The sequence below is a fragment of the Sus scrofa genome, chromosome 2 (assembly GCF_054392235.1).
Source record: "Sus scrofa isolate SSC_HxYL_T2T_F1_AM1 chromosome 2, Sscrofa_HxYL_maternal_Yorkshire_Landrace_v2.0, whole genome shotgun sequence".
Taxonomy (NCBI): Eukaryota; Metazoa; Chordata; class Mammalia; order Artiodactyla; family Suidae; genus Sus; species Sus scrofa.
The window spans coordinates 112,928,828-112,947,801 of record NC_139384.1 but is presented as its reverse complement, the minus strand read 5'-3'; the positions used below and the strand labels follow the sequence as shown (position 1 = coordinate 112,947,801).

Genomic DNA, 18,974 nt, shown 5'->3' with positions numbered 1-18,974 from the left:
TTAAAGTAGATATAGGAGGAGTTCCTGTCATGGCTCAGTGGTTAACGAATTTGACTGGCATCCATGAGGACGTAGGTTCCATCCCTGGCCTTACTCAGTGGGTTAAGGATCCAGTGTTGCTCTGAGCTGTGGTGTAGGTTGCAGATGCAGCTTGGATCCTGCATTGCTGTGGCTGTGGTATAGGCCAGCTGCTGCAGCTCCAATTTGACCCCTAGCCTGGGAATCTCCATATGCCTCGGGTGCGGCCCTAAAAAGGCAAAATAAATGAATAAAGTGGATATAGGACGGTATCTAATTTGCTTCAGAATTTAATTTTACATTGATTGATTGAGAATACACAGTGCTTTATCATCTGCTGGGCAACAGGGTAAAAGGCCCAGCCCTCCATATAAGCCTAAAGAAACCCCAAGCTCTACAGGAGACTGGGAGGTCAATGGCAGTGTGAGGGGAGGCTTACTGTGTGACCTGTATCCCCTTCATGATCTACCACTTATCACTCTTCCAGTCTATCTGTTCATCAATTCCTCTAGACAACCAGCTACCCAAGACACAAAGATAAATCAAGACACTGTTCCCTGTCCTCCAGTTATAGCCAGATAGAAACCACCAATATGTGAATACCTAAAATGCAGTAAGATATGAATAAAGAGCTAAGGAAAGACACACAGAACATGTACAACTGTTACTATATCCTGACCCCCCAGTCAACACTTCCTCAGCCAAGAGAAATCATCCTGGGAAGCTCTGCTCTGCTGTTCTGCTCTGCAGGCTCAGGCATCAGGAGAAACCCTGGTCTTTTGGTCAAACTCTTGTGAAGCAGTCTTAGCAAAATGAAAGGAGGGCAAAAGAGCTAGAAGAACTGTCAAGGAGACAGGGGAGGGACATGGGTGTAGAAGGCAAAAGTTAAACTGGTGGAGGAGGGGAGGGGGAGCTCTGCAGTAGATGGATGCTTCAGACCAAGCAACAAGGAATTGTTTAGTGGGGGTTCTCAAAGCCTATTCTTTGGACCAGCAGCAGAAGCATTACTTGGGAACTTGTTTCAAATGCAATTTCTCAAGCCCCAACCAAGATCAACAAAAATCTGAACTCTGGGGCTGGGGGTGTAGCTTTCTGTTTTCAAAAGTCCTTCAGGTGATTTGATGACTGCTACAGTGTGAGAATAACTGGTTTATTGAATTATTCTGTCCAAGGTATTGAGACTTCACCCACTCCCCCTTAAATGGTATTGAGAACAAAGGATATAATTCATGTCACCTTTGTGTAAGAAAGAGGGTGTATCTGTTTTCTTTTGCTGCTGTAACAAATGAACATAAACCTCATGGCTTTAAAACAATACACATTTATTGTTTGACAGTTTTGGAGGTCAGAAGTCCGACTGGGCTGAAGTCAAGATGTCAGCAGGGCTGGCTCCTTCTGCAGGCTCTGAGGGGAGAATCTGGTTCCTTGCCTTTTCCAGCTTCAGAGGCTGCCCCTCTCCCTTGACTCATGACCTCTTCCTCTGTCTTCAAAGAGTAGCATCTTTAAAATCTCCCATCCCCACGCTGCCTCCTCTCTTAACTCTTACTCTACTGCCTCCCTTTTATAGGGGCCCTTGGGATTACAATGGACCAACTCAGAATAATCTTCCCTTAACCAGATCTTGACTTTAATGACACCTGCAAAATCCCTTTTGCCATGAAAGGTAACCTTCACAGGTTCTGGGGATTAGGATGTGGATGTTGAGGGAAAGGCACTATTCTGTCTACCCCAGGGAGGAAGATAGGAATATGCATTTTCATTTGCTTGTCCTCACATAAATAAACACCGCAATGATGCATAAAAAAATGAAGGTGGTTACCTATGGGGAATGTGGGAAATCGGGTTGAGAGAGAAATGGGAGCAAGAACTCTCTTCCCAAAGTATACCATTTATAGTATTTTGAGCTTTCAGCCAATTTCAAAATGTCAAAACTAAAGAATCAAAAGATGAGAAACCTTTTGAATAATGTTTGGCTGTTCTGATTGAACATGACATGTCAGAGACTAAATTACTGGAAACTCTGGAGACATAATAAGAGTTACAAGTCTTTTTTGTTGTTGTTGTTGTTGCTATTTCTTGGGCCACTCCCGCGGCATATGGAGGTTCCCAGGCTAGGGGTCCAATCGGAGCTGTAGCCACCGGCCTACACCAGAGCCACAGCAACGCGGGATCCGAGCCGCGTCTGCAACCTACACCACAGCTCACGGCAATGCCGGATCGTTAACCCACTGAGTAAGGGCAGGGACCGAACCCGCCACCTCATGGTTCCTAGTCGGATTCGTTAACCACTGCGCCACGACGGGAATTCCGAGTTACAAGTCTTAAGAGAGGAGTTTCCACCATGGCTCAGTGGTAATGAACTCGACTAGTATCCATGAGGATGTAGGGCTTGCTCAGTGGATCCCTGAGCTTGCTCAGTGGATTAAGGATCTGGTGTTGCTGTGAGCTGTGGTGTAGGTCACAGATGCCGCTCGGAACTGGCATTGCTGTGGCTGTGGTGTAGGCTGGCAGCTACAGCTCCAATTCAACCTCTAGCCTGGAACTTCCATGTGCTGTGGGTGCAAACCTTAAAAAAAAAAAAAAAAAAAAAAAGCAAGTATTAAAAGAAAAATATTTCAGCGGTGATATAGTTAGTTACTAGCGGAAGAAGAAATGAGATAAAAAGTTGGCCCAGCTGGCTTGTGTGCAAGAAAAAAAAGACAGGCACTAAGTCATGGATGAAGCACAAAGCTCAGCCTTTAAGGAAAAGTTTCTGTTTTAGTTTTGGTTAGTTAGAGTTAGAATTCTCCTGCCGATCTTTCCAGTCCAAGTTTCCAAAAGAGGAAAAGGAGCTGAGATCCTACCTTCTTTTTGCTTAATTTTAAAAAATAAGTACTATATTGTACCCACTAAATTGCACGCTAATTTCTTAAATAGGAGTAAATAAGAGAGCTCTTTGTTCTGAACGTATAACAGAATCTAAGACACTCTCCCACTAACGCTGATCATTACTGAACTTTAAGCTATGAGAACAGAGCAGGACTGCTAAGATTTTTTTTTTTTTAAGGCCACACCCACAGCATATGGAGGTTCCCAGGCTAGGGGTTTAATCTGAGCTGTACCACTGGCCTACGGCACAGCCACAGCGATGCCAGATCAGAGCTGCATCTGTAACACAGCTCATGGCAACGCCAGATCCTTAACTCACTGAGCAAGGCCAGGGATCAAACCTGCGTCCTCATGGATACTAGTCAGATTCGTTTCTGCTGAGCCACCATAGGAACTCCAGGACTGCTAAGATTTTGAGAACATAGCCAGCACATGCCAGGGAATTATTTGCATGCAGCTAAAGGAGCATTTGCATACAAACATTCTGTGTAACACTGGAGCTGTTTCCCCTTCATTATGCACCACAGAAATTCTTCTGTTCCCCACAGCTCATCTCAATGCTAACCTCCAATGGAGACTCCCAGGGAGAGGTGTCCTCGAAGATCATTTTGCTCATGTTCTGTATCCTCTCCATGGATCTACCACTTATCACTCTTCCATTCTATTGGTTCATCAACTCCCCCACCAGCCAGCCACCCAAGACACAAAGATAAATCAAGACATGGGTCCTGCCTTGAAGTTATAGCCAGAGACCACCAATAAACACCTAAAATGTAGTAAGTGCCATTAGAAAGGTAGGGATAAAGAGATAAGGAAATATACATGCAGAAGCAATTAAGTCTTCCTGGCAGAGTCATGGAAAGTAAAAGAGGTATGATATTTAATTGGGACTTAACAGGATAAGCTGGCGTTTGCAAAGTAATGAGGAAATGGGAACCCAATCCAAGCCATGGGAAGAGTTTGAGGTGTACAAATACATAGACAATCTGGATGGAGCGTTCTCCCTGTCAAGGCAGAAAAGATGGGGCTAGGTTATAAAAGGCCTTATTATAGGCAGCGAGGACTGTGGGGGTTCTTTAATAGGCAATAGACATCTTCTTGAAGAGTGTGTTCCCAGGTCAGATTTGTGTTAGGAACATAATTCCAATGAAACTGCGGAGGTCTTTATGGGTTTAGGAAACAATGCTATCTGGGAATCTTCTAGGGAGTACTATTATATATTACATATTATTACAATGCACATTACTGCCTAGTCTCTCTCCTCTTCCTATTTGGGCTCCGTAGCCCTGCAAAGTGCCAAGTTTTAAAAATTAAGATGAAACTGACATATAACATTATATTGGTTTCACATATACAACATATTTGATATTTGCCTAAACTGCAAAAGGATCACAATTAAGTCTAGTCAACATCCATCACCACACAGTTACAAATTTTCTTGTGAGGAGAAATTTTAAGATCTATTCTCTTAGCAACTTTAAAATACACAATAATAGTATTAACTGTAGTCACCATGCTGTATGTTATATCCTCATGACTTATTTTATAACTGCCAAGTTTATACCTTTTGACCCCCTTCACCCATTTCACACATACCCCATCCTCTGCCTCTGGCAACCACTAATATGTGCTCTAAATCTATGAGCTTGGGTTTTTTTTGGGGGGGGGGGGGTTTGATTCCACAAAGGTGTGAGATGATATGGTATTTGTCTGACTTATTTCACTCAGTGTAACGCCCTCAGGATCCATCCATGTTGTCACAAACAGCAAGATTTTCTACTCTAGGGCCAAATAATATTCCATGGTACATAAAGCATATTTTTCTTATCCATTCATCCACTGATGGATATTTTGTTTCCTTTTCTTGGCTATTGTAAATAATGCTGCAGTGAATGTAGGAGTGGTTATCTTTTTGAGTTAGTGTTTTCATTTTCTTCAGATAAACACCCAAAAGTGAAATTGCTGGATCATATGGTTGCTCTATTTTTACATTTTTGAGAAAGCTCTATACTGTTTTTGACAATGGCTGCACTAATTTACATTCCCACCCAACAGTATACAAATGTTCCCTTTTCTCCACATCCTCATCAACACTTATTATTTCTTGTTTTTTAGACGAGAAATCATTCTGACAGGTGTAAGGTGATAACTCATCATGGTTCTGATTTGCGTTTCCCTGATAATTTGTCATCTTGAGCATCTTTTCAGGTACCTGTTGGCCATCTGCATGTCTTCCTTGGAAAAAGGCCCATTCAGATCCTCTGGATATTTTTTAATTGGATTGTTTGGGGGTGGGGTTGGTGGTTTGTTGTTGTTGTTGTTGTTGTTTGCTATTGCATTCTTCATGTATTTTGGATAGTAACCCCTTTTCAGACATATGACTTGCAAATACTTTCTCCCATTTGGTAGATTGCTTTTCATTTTATTGGAAAGATCCAAATTCTTTTTTTGTTTGTTTGTTTTTGCTTTTTAGGGCTGCACATGTGGCACATGGAAGTTCCCAGTCTAGGGGTCCAACTGGAACAGCCACAGCAACTTGGGATCTGAGCGGCATCTGTGACCTACACCACAGCTCATGGCAATGCCAGACACTTAACTCAGTGAGCGAGGCCAGAAATCAAACCCCCATCTTCACTGACACTAGTTAGATTTGTTACCACTAAGCCGCAATAGGAACTCCCCAGGTTCAAATTCTTAACCCTCTATCATGTAGAGTTGCTTTTCCTTCTCAAAAGTCTTGACCCCAGCCAATACTCCAGCCTATAGGGGTTCACTTCTGTGTTACATAATTATCAAAGCATTTTTCTAAATAATTGCAGTTGTTTTGTTACGAGAAATTTTGCTACCAGCAGTTAAAGGTAGTTATCAATTTTTTTATCACATCTCACACATTTATCATATCAGCAACATCCTAAGTATTTTACACATAACAGAAATTTGCCATGAAACACAATCATGCTTTAGAAATACAAGGCAGTTTTCCGAAATTTACTTCAGCAATTCAACATCCAAGGTAAAATAATTACATGACACTGTATTAAACTTGTTTAAAAAAAAAGTTTATTTGTTACAAAAATGTTAAATACTAAACTAAAAACATATAAATTCAGGTCAGGCTATATTAAAATACACACAGACCCATCTTTGCAAAATTATTAAAGATTGAATTCAACAGATGCTTTAAATTAAATAAAATACTCTTGAGGACATTTTTGTGTCTAAATAACTATATCAGTGTAGTGTAGTTTTTGAATTACAGTTGAAAAGTTCAGCTGTCTGGGAAGTCAAATTTACCTAATTCAGTTTTTCTTCTTCTGCCCAATATGAAGCCACTATGTTGGCTTAGACAGGGTGAATTTCAGCTATGTTACTGAACCGTCTAGATTATAAGCCTACTCTCCTACAGTATAAACACAGAGTAGTCAGAAGTCTACAAAGGGTTATATAAGGTGAAAACCTGGCCCAGAAAGAAAGGGCCTTAGTTCTACCATACAGTAATTACTCTAATTAAAATGAGTGGTAAATATACTGAAGCAGAGATCAGCACAAAGCATACATTCATCTAGAAATAATTTTTCAATTAGAAAAACTCAAAAAGAACACTCATTTCTCCAAGATAGTGTTTAAGGTTTTAAAAAAATGTCCTTGTTAACTTTAAACTAAGTTAATTCAACGGTATTGAAGAATCTAGGTTTAAAAACTAATTTGATTACTGCATTGACTAGCCCAGGAGAGCTGTGATACCCGTGTGTTTGAGGCACTCGCCTTCATAATAAAAACTACATGCTCCATACCACAGAGCACCAGCTCCCAAACCCAACTTCCACTTGGGACCAAGAACCCAAAGACTATTTATGATCTACTGAAATGTTAAATACTATTTTCAAGAAAATATTTTGCTTTAGAACTTTTATTTTTCAATTTTCTAGGTTACAAGTAACTGACTTAGAATATTAAGTGCTGTAAATAATGTGGGTGTAAGAATATCCTTGTGAAAAGCACAAGACTATCACCGTATTTTAAAAGGTCTAAAACATAAATGAATTTCTTGAAATCTACTGCAGTATTTATTTTTTCCAATGCTAATCCTTGTCGAATGGGATCTGCCAATAGTTGATTAACTCAACTGAGTAAAATACAAAAATCATAAAAGGCATTCCAGTAATCTCCATTAGTACAATCCAATTGAAATCAGGTTTCTTGGATGATATTTGTAGAGGATTTTTACTGTTTTACTCTGATGGTGCTGGTTACATTCAAGGACTAAGTGTAGAGTATTATGTTTATACTATAGTATAAAACTGCTTAATCAAACTGTTGAACACCTAGAAAAATTATGTGTATTCTAAAGTCATTGGAAATTAAAAGAAAAACATATCCCAATGTATTATTAATTACAGGTGAAAATGATACTAACAATACATGGTAATCTAGTTTTTCATCTCTCAGCTTGTGAGCTTCTGATATAATTACTTCTGTTGGCATATGATACAGGAGAAACGATCTGTCTTCTATCCTAGTGCCTACATTTTTTCTACATGTACGAAGTCTGGATTTATATCCTTTCTTTTAACTTACTACATTATCTTGAAGGACAAGACTCATGCTATTCCTCATCAAACAACCTTTCGGTCCTCAGAAAGAATTCACACAATTCAAGCCACTAGCATCTTAATCTTACTAAACACATTAAAAGAAAAAAAAACAAAAACAAAACTCTTAGGCCTCTGAATGCAAATTCTCCAGGAAGCCTCTTTTCCTAGGAGCGATTATGTAAATGAATATCAAAGTCACACTGGTGAGTCACTTTTGCCAATATCCTAGTCTTAGAGAATGATCAAGAAACTATTCACCTGTGATAAAGCCAGAACTATGAGCGTTTTACAGCTAAGCCAACAGGACGCACTTGTCACTTGCCAGTCAGGGTGGCAGAGGAGGGAGGCCCTGGGAAGCACAGACTTCACCAAGGATGGGAAAGTCTGTATCTCTTCCTTCAGCAAGCCTTCTTCTCTTTGCTTACTGTCAGCACCTCCTTTCTGCTTTCACACAGAATAACATTTGCTTGCACAAGAAAACATACCCTGCTAGAAGATATACTTAACTGGCAGGAGTGCCCAGTACAAAGTGAAAATGCAGGGCCCCTCTTCAAATATTATTAAGAATTTTAAGCTCGCAAAGCACTGAACCAAGCATGGGGCCCTTCTGAGCAAGGGGCCTGTGTGACCACACAGGTTACATGGCCATAAATCCAGCCCTATATAGATTTCTTGCCTAATCAGAATTCCAGAGGATCGACACGGTGGCTCAGTCCGGTTGCCCATATAAAAGCTAGATTTTTTTTTTTCATGATGGTTCAAACACTGTCACTGATTAGAACGAAGTGGCCATTTCACTTTCAAAATCCCAGGCAGACTTATATTTCTAAAATCTCAGCTTGATCAGTCTTCTCCTAGATTTCTTATGATAGAAATAGTCACACTGGGTCTTCAATTGGCCCTTATTTTAACCGAGCAGTTAATCAAACATGATGAAATTTCTGTATTAATTCCACTTGATTTCTTTAAATTAAATATTTCTTAACTGGGAGGGGTATTAATATCACTAAAGCAACAGGGCATCTTCAAGGGCTTAATTTTAGCCTACAGTATATACTCTGTTCCCTTTTAAGATCATAACAGTAGCTTTTTCAAAGAGAATTAATGAACACATGAAGCTCTATGTGATATTTTTTTTTTAACTCCCACATTGGTTTCTGCCACAAGACTTTTACTGGAACCCAGAAGTATCCGATTCTTCATAGTAAAAGGAAAAAGTGTATGCATACGAGATTTCCAGGTTACATTACTAAGCAACGACATTTCCGGGAGTGTATATACTTCCTGTATTCGGCAAGCTGCTTCAAGTACATATTCGATGGCCATCTGTGCTTTTCAACAAAACTGCGTTCTTCCACTAAAATTTTTAGAGAAAGAATATTAATTGCATATATTTAATTTGGAATCAAGTTTCAATATTAACTCTTGGTTTCCTGTTTAACAGATGAGATCCAAACTCTGCTGCATACTCCCTCTCCTGCTCTCAGTCATCCAGATTTAAGTTAGTCTGTGATTTACAATTATATACTTCTTGTCACTGCTTCATCAAGTAGTATTTGATTACATTTTTTTTTTTTTTGCTCCCAAATGAGATTTGTTTTCCCTGGAGACAGGGGACATGTTTTTGTCTTTTTTCATTTAGTTTTCTCAGTAGCTAATTCAACCTTCCGAACTCTTTAAAGTCCTCTCCATTCTATTTTCCATGGGGCCACAGCAATCAGAGGACCAAGCCCTTCCTGTCCTTGCTGCTGCCACGCTGGAAACCCCTCTCTTCTGAGCCTGTACCCGCTTCCTTCTAACTCTGCTGCCAGCTGTCCTGGGGGATTCCCTCCACCTCTGGCCTCCAGATCCTTCACTCTGTTTTCTCTAGTTTTGGTGAAGCACAACTTTCATTAGCTTCCTGGCAAGGCCAGGGGCGTGCATAGAAGTATTTTTGAGACCTTGCTTGTGATGAAACATCTTTAATGTATCCTTACACACGATAAGTGATTTGGCTGAATATCGAATCCTAGGTTGAAAATTTCCCTCAGAATGTCGAAGTGACTGCACCTATAGAGTTTTTTCTCTCAGGTCAGGGAAGGATGGTTCAATTTTATGTAGTCAAAGTGGTAGTCAGGGTGGCGGTCAGAATTCTAGAACGTCGATATGGGTGGAAGGCTGGAGGCTTCCTTTATAATACCTCCCTTAATGAGCATCCTCTGCCCCAATATTTCTTTTTTCTTTTTTTTTTTTTGTCTTTTTAGGACTGCACCCACGGCATATGAAAGTTCCCAGGCTAGGGGTAGAATCAGAGCTAAAGTTGCCAGCCACAGCCACAGCCACAGCAACTCAGGATCCGAGCCACCTCTTCGACCTACACCACAGCTCATGGCAACACCAGATCCTTAACCCATGGAGTGAGGCCAGGGATCAAACCCATATTCTCATGGATACTAGTCGGATTCATTAACTATGGAGCCACAATGGCAACTCCCAAAAAATTTTAAAAAAAAATTTTTTTTAAATTATAATCCATGTGGTCCAAATAAAACCCCTTGACAAGTTATATTCAACCCCCAGACTGTGGGTTTGTAGCTGCTGACATAGACTATTGCATTCTCCCTTACCAACAGGGACTTTTTTCCTCTGCCCAAGCACAGCAGGTCCTGGACATGAACAGGCACCGCAGACTCAGAGCACTCATGATACTGTTCTAATTCTCATCAAAGGGAATCACTAACACTGCCTCATTTTCTTATCCTGCCTTCTCAAATTACACCTTGGAGTCCTGCCTCTCACTATGTCAGGTGGTCATAACATACTTATAGGCAATTCCATAAATAGTATGATAAAATGAAAATGAATAACTCAAAGGATTCCCAGAGCATCTTTCTCCCAAGGCTGTAATAGTACTCTATGTGTATCATACATCTACACAAAATAGTGAGTGGAAAATCATCTTACTCTTCTTTTACAACTGAAGGTGACTTCAGGTGGCATAACGCAAGTGGCCCTAAAATCAAAATGTTCATTTCTATTCTTTTTTTTTTTTTTTTTTTTTAAGGGCTGCACCCATAGCATATGGAAGTTCCCAGACTAGGGGTCGAATCAGAGCTAAAGCTGCTGGCCTATACCACAGACAGAGCAACTAGGGATCTGAGCCATGTCTGCGACCTACACCACAGCTCACAGCAATACCAGATCCTTAATCTACTGAGTGAGACCGGGATTGAACCCAAGTCCTCGTGAATACCAGTCTGGTTTGTTACCACTGAGTCAGGACTGGAACTCCCAAAATGTTCATTTATTTCATATTTAATTGACTCCTTAAAGAATAACTATGTAACAATGCCCCTGTTAACACCCAGTGTAAATATACATTAGGCTTAGGAATGGACTTCGTTTCTTGCACAAAGTAAATGGCTATTAAATATCTATTACTCTGCTTTGATTTACTATGGTACTCCTCTGCACCAATAGTTAAATTCTATGTAGAGAGGCTCCCAATAGGCATATGATGTTTGTTGACTGGCTAAATACTCTCCCAATACGTCTGCCAAGAACTGACTATGGGTTTCTTGGTTTCCTTAACTGCACAACAAGTAGCTGAATGAAACCAGAGATGTACACATCTTTTAGCAGCAGATTCTCTTTTACAAGCAAAATTTTAAGTAGAATTCTAAGATTTAAGCAGATACAAGTGGAACTATTCTGGATGAAGGTTGGGGGGAGGAGTTCAGGAACTGCACACATCAGCCTCTCCTTCCTGCACCCGCTTCACTCTCTGCCCCCACCCCACAAGACCTTCTGGCATCTCCAAGGAGGTTTCACCTTTTATTATTATTATTATTTTTGTCTTTTGTCTTTTTTGGGCTGCATGCATGGCATATGGAAGTTCCCAGGCTAGGAGTCTAATTGGAGCTACAACTGCTGGCCTACGCCACAGCCACAGCAACACTAACCCACTGAGCAAGGCCAGGGATTGAACCTCATGGCTTCTAGTTGGATTCGTTTCCACTGTGCTACAACAGAAATTCCTTTCACCTTTTAGAGTTTGAAACTACTTGACTAGGAGATGGTTAATTTCCTTCTCCTTTTAACACGATTATTCCTTGAGTCTATTCTACGCAATAACACAAGCAAACCCTCATATCTAAACAGCCTACTCTGATGACTATTCTATTTTCATTTTCTTTCATCTTATACAGCACACAGAAACTCACCCTTTGATTGCTTTTAATCTTTCTAATTTATCTTTTAAAAATCACATTAAGTATACTCTCTGCTCAGTAAACTTTGCAACAATCTTTGATCAATAAAGAATCATTATTGCCAAGCAATGTAATAGACTCCTATACAAACAGGAGATATCAGCAAAACAGACCTATAAGGGATATTTTTTTCCTTACAAGAAAAAAATTTAGAAAGCTGTACTATTTAAATGTTGTTTCTGACTTAGGTGGTTAAAACCAAATTCCATTTATCACAACCAATGCCACCATCTGAGGCCACTTTATCTACTTTATTTTTTTATTTTTCATTTTTTATTTTTATTTTTTTATCTTTTTGCCTTTTCTAGGGCCACTCCTGTGGCATATGGAGGTTCCCTGCTAGGGGTCTAATCGGAGCTGTAGCCACCAGCCTACACCAGAGCCACAGCAACTCGAGTTCCGAGCCTTGTCTGCGACCTACACCACAGCTCATGGCAATGATGGATCCTTAACCCACTGAGCAAGGGCAGGGATCGAACCCGCAACCTCATGGTTCCTAGTCGGATTCGTTAACCACTGAGCCACAACGGGAACTCCTATCTCTCTACTTCAGAAAAAAAAATTTTTTTTTGGTCTTTTTCCATTTCTTGGGCCGCTCTCGTGGCATATGGAGGTTCCCAGGCTAGGGGTCCAATGGGAGCTGTAGCCGCCAGCCTACGCCAGAGCCATAGTAACATGGGATCCAAGCCTTGTCTGCAACCTACACCACAGCTCATGGCAACACTGGATCCTTAACCCACTGAGCAAGGCCAGGGAGCAAACCCGCAACCTCATGGTTCCTAGTCGGAGTCATTAACCACTGTGCCACAACAGGAACTCCTACTTTAGAAAAATTTTTAAATGTACTTTAAAATGGATGGGAACTGTAAAACAATCATTAGAAAATTTCTTGCATAACATAGGTTATTATATAAGTTAAAGTATCCTCAATTACCATACTGCATACTTAAAGGAATGTATTACATTGACTTTTTACTTTTTAAAACTACTATTCTTACAAGTCATTTCTCAAATCCAAGAGCAAAGAATATAAAGTTTTGTTTTCAAAACAGTTATTAGCAATCTACCTGAAAGATCCTGAAATTCAGGCTTTTGACTGAAGATGAGGTAGTTAGTGGCGATGAAATGAAGCAGCCAGGTGGAGAGGCAATCAGAATGGTGAAACTGCAAGAAAAAAGGAAGGTGAACAATATTGCACACAACCACCATTGATATGATGATTAGATGGAGAGAATGGTCTAGAGAAACTCACAGAGGGCCCAAGTCCTTGTTTAATATATCTGTATATATTATAGCCTTCAGCCTGCTCTGAGAACAAAAAGGAAAAGGGTGCATTATTAATAAATAATCATAAGATCACATCAATGAAGAAACCAAATCAAATGAAGAACAAGCTATGGCTGCCAGAGTGGCTGAACGTCTTTAAGCAGGTGCACGGCTGTGTCTGTGGGTAACAGACTCTTGGAGGTTCTTGAGGATTTCGTTTAAGCTTTTAATCTACGGTCACGGCCTTCACTAAGTGCACTTATATCTGTGTGAAAGAAAGATTATGGTTAGCAAAGGTATACACTTGGCCATATCTCAACACGTTCACCTATAGAGAAAACCAAAGAATAGTTTGAGAAGGAAACATCATCAACCAAAGGGTGTGGGTTTCAATGTGTAAATATCTCCATGAGAAGGTTATGCCTAAACAGCTGCTTTTAACTGGGATGTACTATTACACTGAGTGAGGTTTCTAGCACATTTATTGCCCTGAGTTCCGACAGCTAATGGAAAGGAAACTCAGAAACTTGGCCACGACATCATGACCTTGGTGCCAGCCCAGGGACACTCACTAATCCACCTAACCACTTAATTCAGATTACGGTAACTTGCTGGCAGGCAACTTTGGAACATGAGTATAGTTCTCTTTATTACTGCTGTAGTAAAAGATACATAACATAAAATTTAGCATTTTAACCATCTGTAAGCGGATAGTTCAGGGGCATTAAGTGCATTCACATCATTGTGCGACCATCAACCACTACCTATTTCCAGAACTTTTCTATCATCCCAACCCAAAACTCTATACCCATTAAACAAAACCCCCCTTTCTTCCTAACCTCAGTCTCTGGTAACCACTATTCTATGTTCTCTCAATGAACTTGACTATTCCAGGTACCTTATATAAGTTAAATTATACTATATTTGTTTTTTTTCTGACTTGTTTATTTGATTCAGCATAACGCCCTCAAGGTTCATCCATGTTGCAGCATGCATTAAAATTTCATTTCTTTTTAAGGCTGAGTAATATTGCATTGTACTTATACACCACATTTGGTTTATTCATTCATCTGTTGATGTGCATTTAGGTGTTTGCACCTTCAGGCTAAATATAGCTCTTTTTTTCCCCTGTGTGTGTGTGTGTCTTTTTAAGGGCCACATTGGCAGCTCATGGAAATTCCCGGGTTAGGGGTCAAACTGGAGCTGCAGCTGCTAGCGTATATACCACAGCCATAGCAACGCCAGATTTGAGCTGCATCCACAACCTATGCCAACTTGGAGCAACCCTGGATCCTTAACCCACTGAAAAGGGCCAGGAATGGATTGAATCCACACCCTCATGGATACTAGTCAGGTTCTTAGCCCGCAGAGCCACAATGGGAATTCCTAAATATAGCTCTTTTAAGGACACTTAAAAATACTATAGAAGCGGCGTAGGCTGGTGGCTACAGCTCTGATTCCACCCCTAGCCTGGGAACCTCCATATGCCGCGGGAGCGGCCCAAGAAATAGCAACAACAACAACAACAAAAAAAAAAAGACAAAAGACCAAAAAAAAAAAAAATACTATAGAAGCAAATAAATACAGATAATTTGAAGAAAAATTTGTAAAACTCAAGGATTATTCTTTTAAAAAGTTATACTGTGGGAATATTTTAACATGTAAATTTTATAGGTCTCTCTGATTTTCATTATACAAAATCATAATTTTAATTGTAAGAGTTCATCTAACAGCATATCACATTTTAACAATCTTTTTTCACTTTATGTTTTAGCAGACAAATGTTTGAGTGATCTCAAGAGCAGGAATATGTAGCTATTTTTAACAGAAGCCACCAGAGGAACTAGATGGCTAACTCAGAGGAGAAAACCTACCAAAAGATGTTCACAACACTGCCTGAGGGCTGTGACTTTGAAAGAGGAAGGAGATCACAGAAATGAATAGCTGGCTACGAAAAAGTAGATCAAATGTAGAATTTTATTTTGAACAAGACTTAAGATTTCATAACTGTGGGCTCTTGGCAAGAGATGGAATGCCTTTCACTGGAAAAATTACATTTTTGGAAGAATTTTCACTGTCTTGAGAAAGTGGTTTAAGCTGAAATAAACAAAAGAATTTAAAAAGACATTTAAAAAAAGCTTTAAACCAAATACTGCAGCATCTAACAGCTCTGTGAAGAATAATAATCGTGGAGACAGTACCCAGAAACTCACAAGGAAAAGGTCAGAAGCAAATTTGGGGCCTGAAGCAGCCAAATATTAATGCACAGATTCTAAGTAAGAAGTTGAACTTAAAATTTTAATATGATTTAGAGTAAACAGGACTTCATAGGAATCACCAAAGTTTGCCAAGATAAGGTTTAAAGGGGAGTAAGGAACTGATCTGTTTAAGGGGAAAAGGCCTCTGTTTATGCTAAGATTCCAACTTGATGGAAATATACAAACCTGAAGGTAGACTCACAATAAAGAATTGAGAGAAGTTAGGGCAAGTTCCAGCAGAAATGAGAGAATACCTCAACTACTTAGTTATATCAAAGGTATCAATGATGCTTTCCTGATACTCAATACAAAGCTGGCAGAGATGATAGAGTGATTGGAAATTTCAGTTATTCAGAGGGCTACTGTAAGTCTAATTCTGCCAAAAGGCAATTTCACCTCCTAGAAGTCAGAGAAGCAATGAAGGAAAGGTTGACTAAAGTCCGACAAACAGATGAACTGGCTGGTGAAGTGGAACCTCAACCTGAGAGCTTCGAAGAGAAATAGGAAGAAAATTATCCTGTTTCTGTGATTCATAATTTGCAAAGTAGGGACCATCAGGAATAGACTAAAGGAAAACTGATAAATGTAGGCTGAATCTTAGCAAATAGAAAAGTTTTCAGAAACCAATAGTAAAATTCAAGAACAGGTAGTATCTTAGACTTCTAAAATTTAAAGGAAAAAATAAGGATACTCACACATTTCAGATTCAGGGAAAACAAGTCAGGAAGAATTTCTGACAATACAATTATAAATGATGCTGATGGGGAATGGTGTGGGGGTGCTGGGTGTGTCTGTATGTGTTGGGGGGGGGCAGTTCAAGAGATTATTGCAACCATGCAGGGAGTTCTCTTATGCATGAAATATTTAAAAGGATACTATAAGCTAAAGAAAGAGAAACTTGTGCTCATTTTTTAAAAGTATGACAGACTTGTTAGAAAGTATGAAAATGAGGAGTTCCTGTCATGGCGCAGTAGTTAATGAATCCAACTAGGAACCATGAGGTTGCGGGTTCGATCCCTGCCCTTGCTCAGTGGGTTAAGGATCCGGTGTTGCCGTGAGCTGTGGTGTAGGTTGCAGACGAGGCTCGGATCCTGCGTTGCTGTGGCTCTGGCGTAGGCCGGTAGCTACAGCTCCGATTAGACCCCTAGCCAGGGAACCTCCATATGCCACGGGAGCAGCCCAAGAAATGGCAAAAAGACACACACACAAAAAAAAAAGAAAAAAGAAAGTATGAAAATGATACATCAAAAATGAACTGAGGTTGTGAAAATGCTAGGAAAAAATTAAAAAATTTTTAAACTAAATCTAGAGGAAAGCTACTAATCCCAAGCTTAATGTAAATTTATTACAAAGAGAGATCAGTTACTCAAATTTTTTAAATTTGCTTTTCCCCTAATATTAAATACACAGGATCTGTAGACTTGATTATGAGAGAAATAAACTCCAAAAAAGCTAGGAGACCATAAAAGAAGACCTGGATGCTTTAAATGAATTCCCTTCCATGCTCAGAAGTAGATATACTGATTAATGAATTCATCTCAGCCTGGAGGCAAGCTTTTAGCTGTCAGAGTCTGTCCTCTGCCCCATTATATGGCTCTGTTTTAGCAATGTGGATAAAGGCAAATTTGTCATATCTTCCTCTTCTGGATGCAAGAGCTTATAGGAACAGCCAATACGTTGTATGCCAGATAATAATTTACAAAATCCTAATGGTTTGTAATGGTGGATCAAACATATTCCTGTGAAAAAGACTTAGAAGGTTCAGCTTTAATGCTATGACCACTGCAAAGCCCTAAAACTGTCTTAGGGCAGGGAATGGAATATAGACTAACTCCTCATACAAGGCGACATTTCAACAAAAGGTGTTTGAAAAAACTGATGAAATACACCAATATCTCCTACAACCAAGCAGAAGAACTTCAAAACATGTTGGCTAAATAAGTGTATGGATGAACAGATAAATGAGTTCAGCCTAACCATCTCTATCAGTATGTATGGACTAATCTCATTATTCTCCTTTCAGGAACCTTAAGAGGTAAACAACTGAGGGAATTTCAATGTAAATTCTATTTCCTATAATGCCTATATGAAACAATACAGCACTGACTCTAATGAGAGCTACCATTCAGTTGAGAAAATTCCATATTGGTAAATCCTACCTCCTTAGAAAGGGATGGCCCCAAAACCCCATGCTTCGAAATTACCTAACAGCAGAAATTGCTGTGAGGGCACATTTACCTCATTTAGTCAAATTTCTAAACTAAGACAAGCACTAATACATCTCTTAATAAACAGAAAAAATTTTACAGTAACATCATTTTTGTAATTTTTTTTTTTAATCCAACAACCAGATATAGGGCCAATTACCTTGGCTTTTTTGAGCAGATCAACTATATCGAGGTTCATCGATGCCAGTTCCCTGCTTGGCATGCTTTGCAGCTGTGTAATGATGAACAGCTCACAGATGTGCTGCAGTCTGGATACTTGGTACATCTCTGCACAGATCAGGAGACACATTGCCTGGAAAATGCCAGCTGATGCAAGAAAAGAAATAAAAGAAAATGGACAATAAAACCATTTCTTTTACCATCTAAAAACAAAACAACAGCAAAAACCAAAACCAACCAAATTGCTGACTCCATGATCCAATGTAGAATAGAACACCTAGAAAAAGCCTTGAAGGAGTAAGTCAGCAGTCTACACTATTACTCCATTTTAAAACAAATTCATTCAAGCCTTCGCGCTCAGAAGTCAGTCTGTCATCACTGCTGTTGTTTTTAATTCTTCAAAGAAAGAGATTACACAACTGCCCTTAATAATCCACTCCAGGGCTATGGGTACTTCCTTCTGCTAGCTATACTAAATTCTTTTTTTTTTTTTTTTTTTTTTTTTTTGCTTTTTTTCAGGGCCATACCTGTGGCATATGGAGGTTCCCAGCCAGGGATCCAATGGGAGCTATAGCTGCCAGCCTACACCACAGCCACAGCACTGTGGGATCCAAGCCACATCTATGACCTACACCACAGCTCATGGCAATGTCAGATACTTAACCCACTAAGCGAAGCCAGGGATGGAATCCACGTCCTCATGGATGCGATCTGGGTTCATTAACCGCTGAGCCACAATGGAAACTCCTAGCTATACTAAATTCTTGCCATTTTTCCTCTTCTGGCTTTAGTCCCCAGGCATGTTTGTTTTTATTATGGTAAAATGAACACAATTTATCACTGGTCATTTTAAAGGGTAAAATCCAGTGGCATTACGTACATTCACATTGTTGTGTAACCATCACCACTACCTTCTCCAAAACTGTCTTCTTCCCCAATGAAACTCTGCACCCTTTATGCAATAACTCCCCATTTCCCTCTTCTCTCAACCCTGCCGGTCACCCAGGTTTCTCTGATTGTTAGTTTAACACTTTTCCCTAAGTCTGATATTTTCATGTAATTTTTTTCTGGTCCCTCCTTAGATTCCTTACATCTTTTTGTAGTTAGGAACCAAGAATGGCATGAATGATATCATAATGAATAGATTACTTTCCTTTTTCCAATTTTCCCAATGCAAATATTCTAGTATCCAGCTTAACTTTTTGATTACTCATTTTGACTCATGTCCCCCTATACGTTCACCATTTACTAATTTTTTTTTTTTTGTCTTTTGTTGTTGTTGCTATTTCTTGGGCCGCTCCCGCGGTATATGGAGGTTCCCAGGCTAGGGGT

The 18,974-nt window shown here is 39.6% G+C and overlaps 1 protein-coding gene across 5 annotated transcripts in view; it reads right to left on the bottom strand.

Annotated features, from left to right (window-relative positions):
• Positions 1-5,923: 5,923 nt before the first annotated feature.
• The window catches only part of RHOBTB3 (Rho related BTB domain containing 3), a 60,336-nt gene continuing 47,285 nt past the window's right edge, over positions 5,924-18,974 (bottom strand). Inside the window, exons 10-12 of one of the 5 annotated variants that reach the window (XM_003354222.6) lie at positions 17,623-17,789; positions 12,799-12,895; positions 5,924-8,838 (exon numbers count right to left, since the gene is read on the bottom strand). In XM_003354222.6, the coding sequence (XP_003354270.1) occupies positions 8,723-8,838; positions 12,799-12,895; positions 17,623-17,789 (380 nt within the window). In that variant the 3' untranslated portion in view covers positions 5,924-8,722. Of the gene's footprint in view, positions 8,839-11,505; positions 12,188-12,471; positions 14,418-14,563; positions 17,790-18,812; positions 18,967-18,974 lie in introns of those variants that run through there. The other 4 variants (XR_014838383.1, XR_014838382.1, XM_085014097.1 and 1 more) reach the window with 4 other exon arrangements.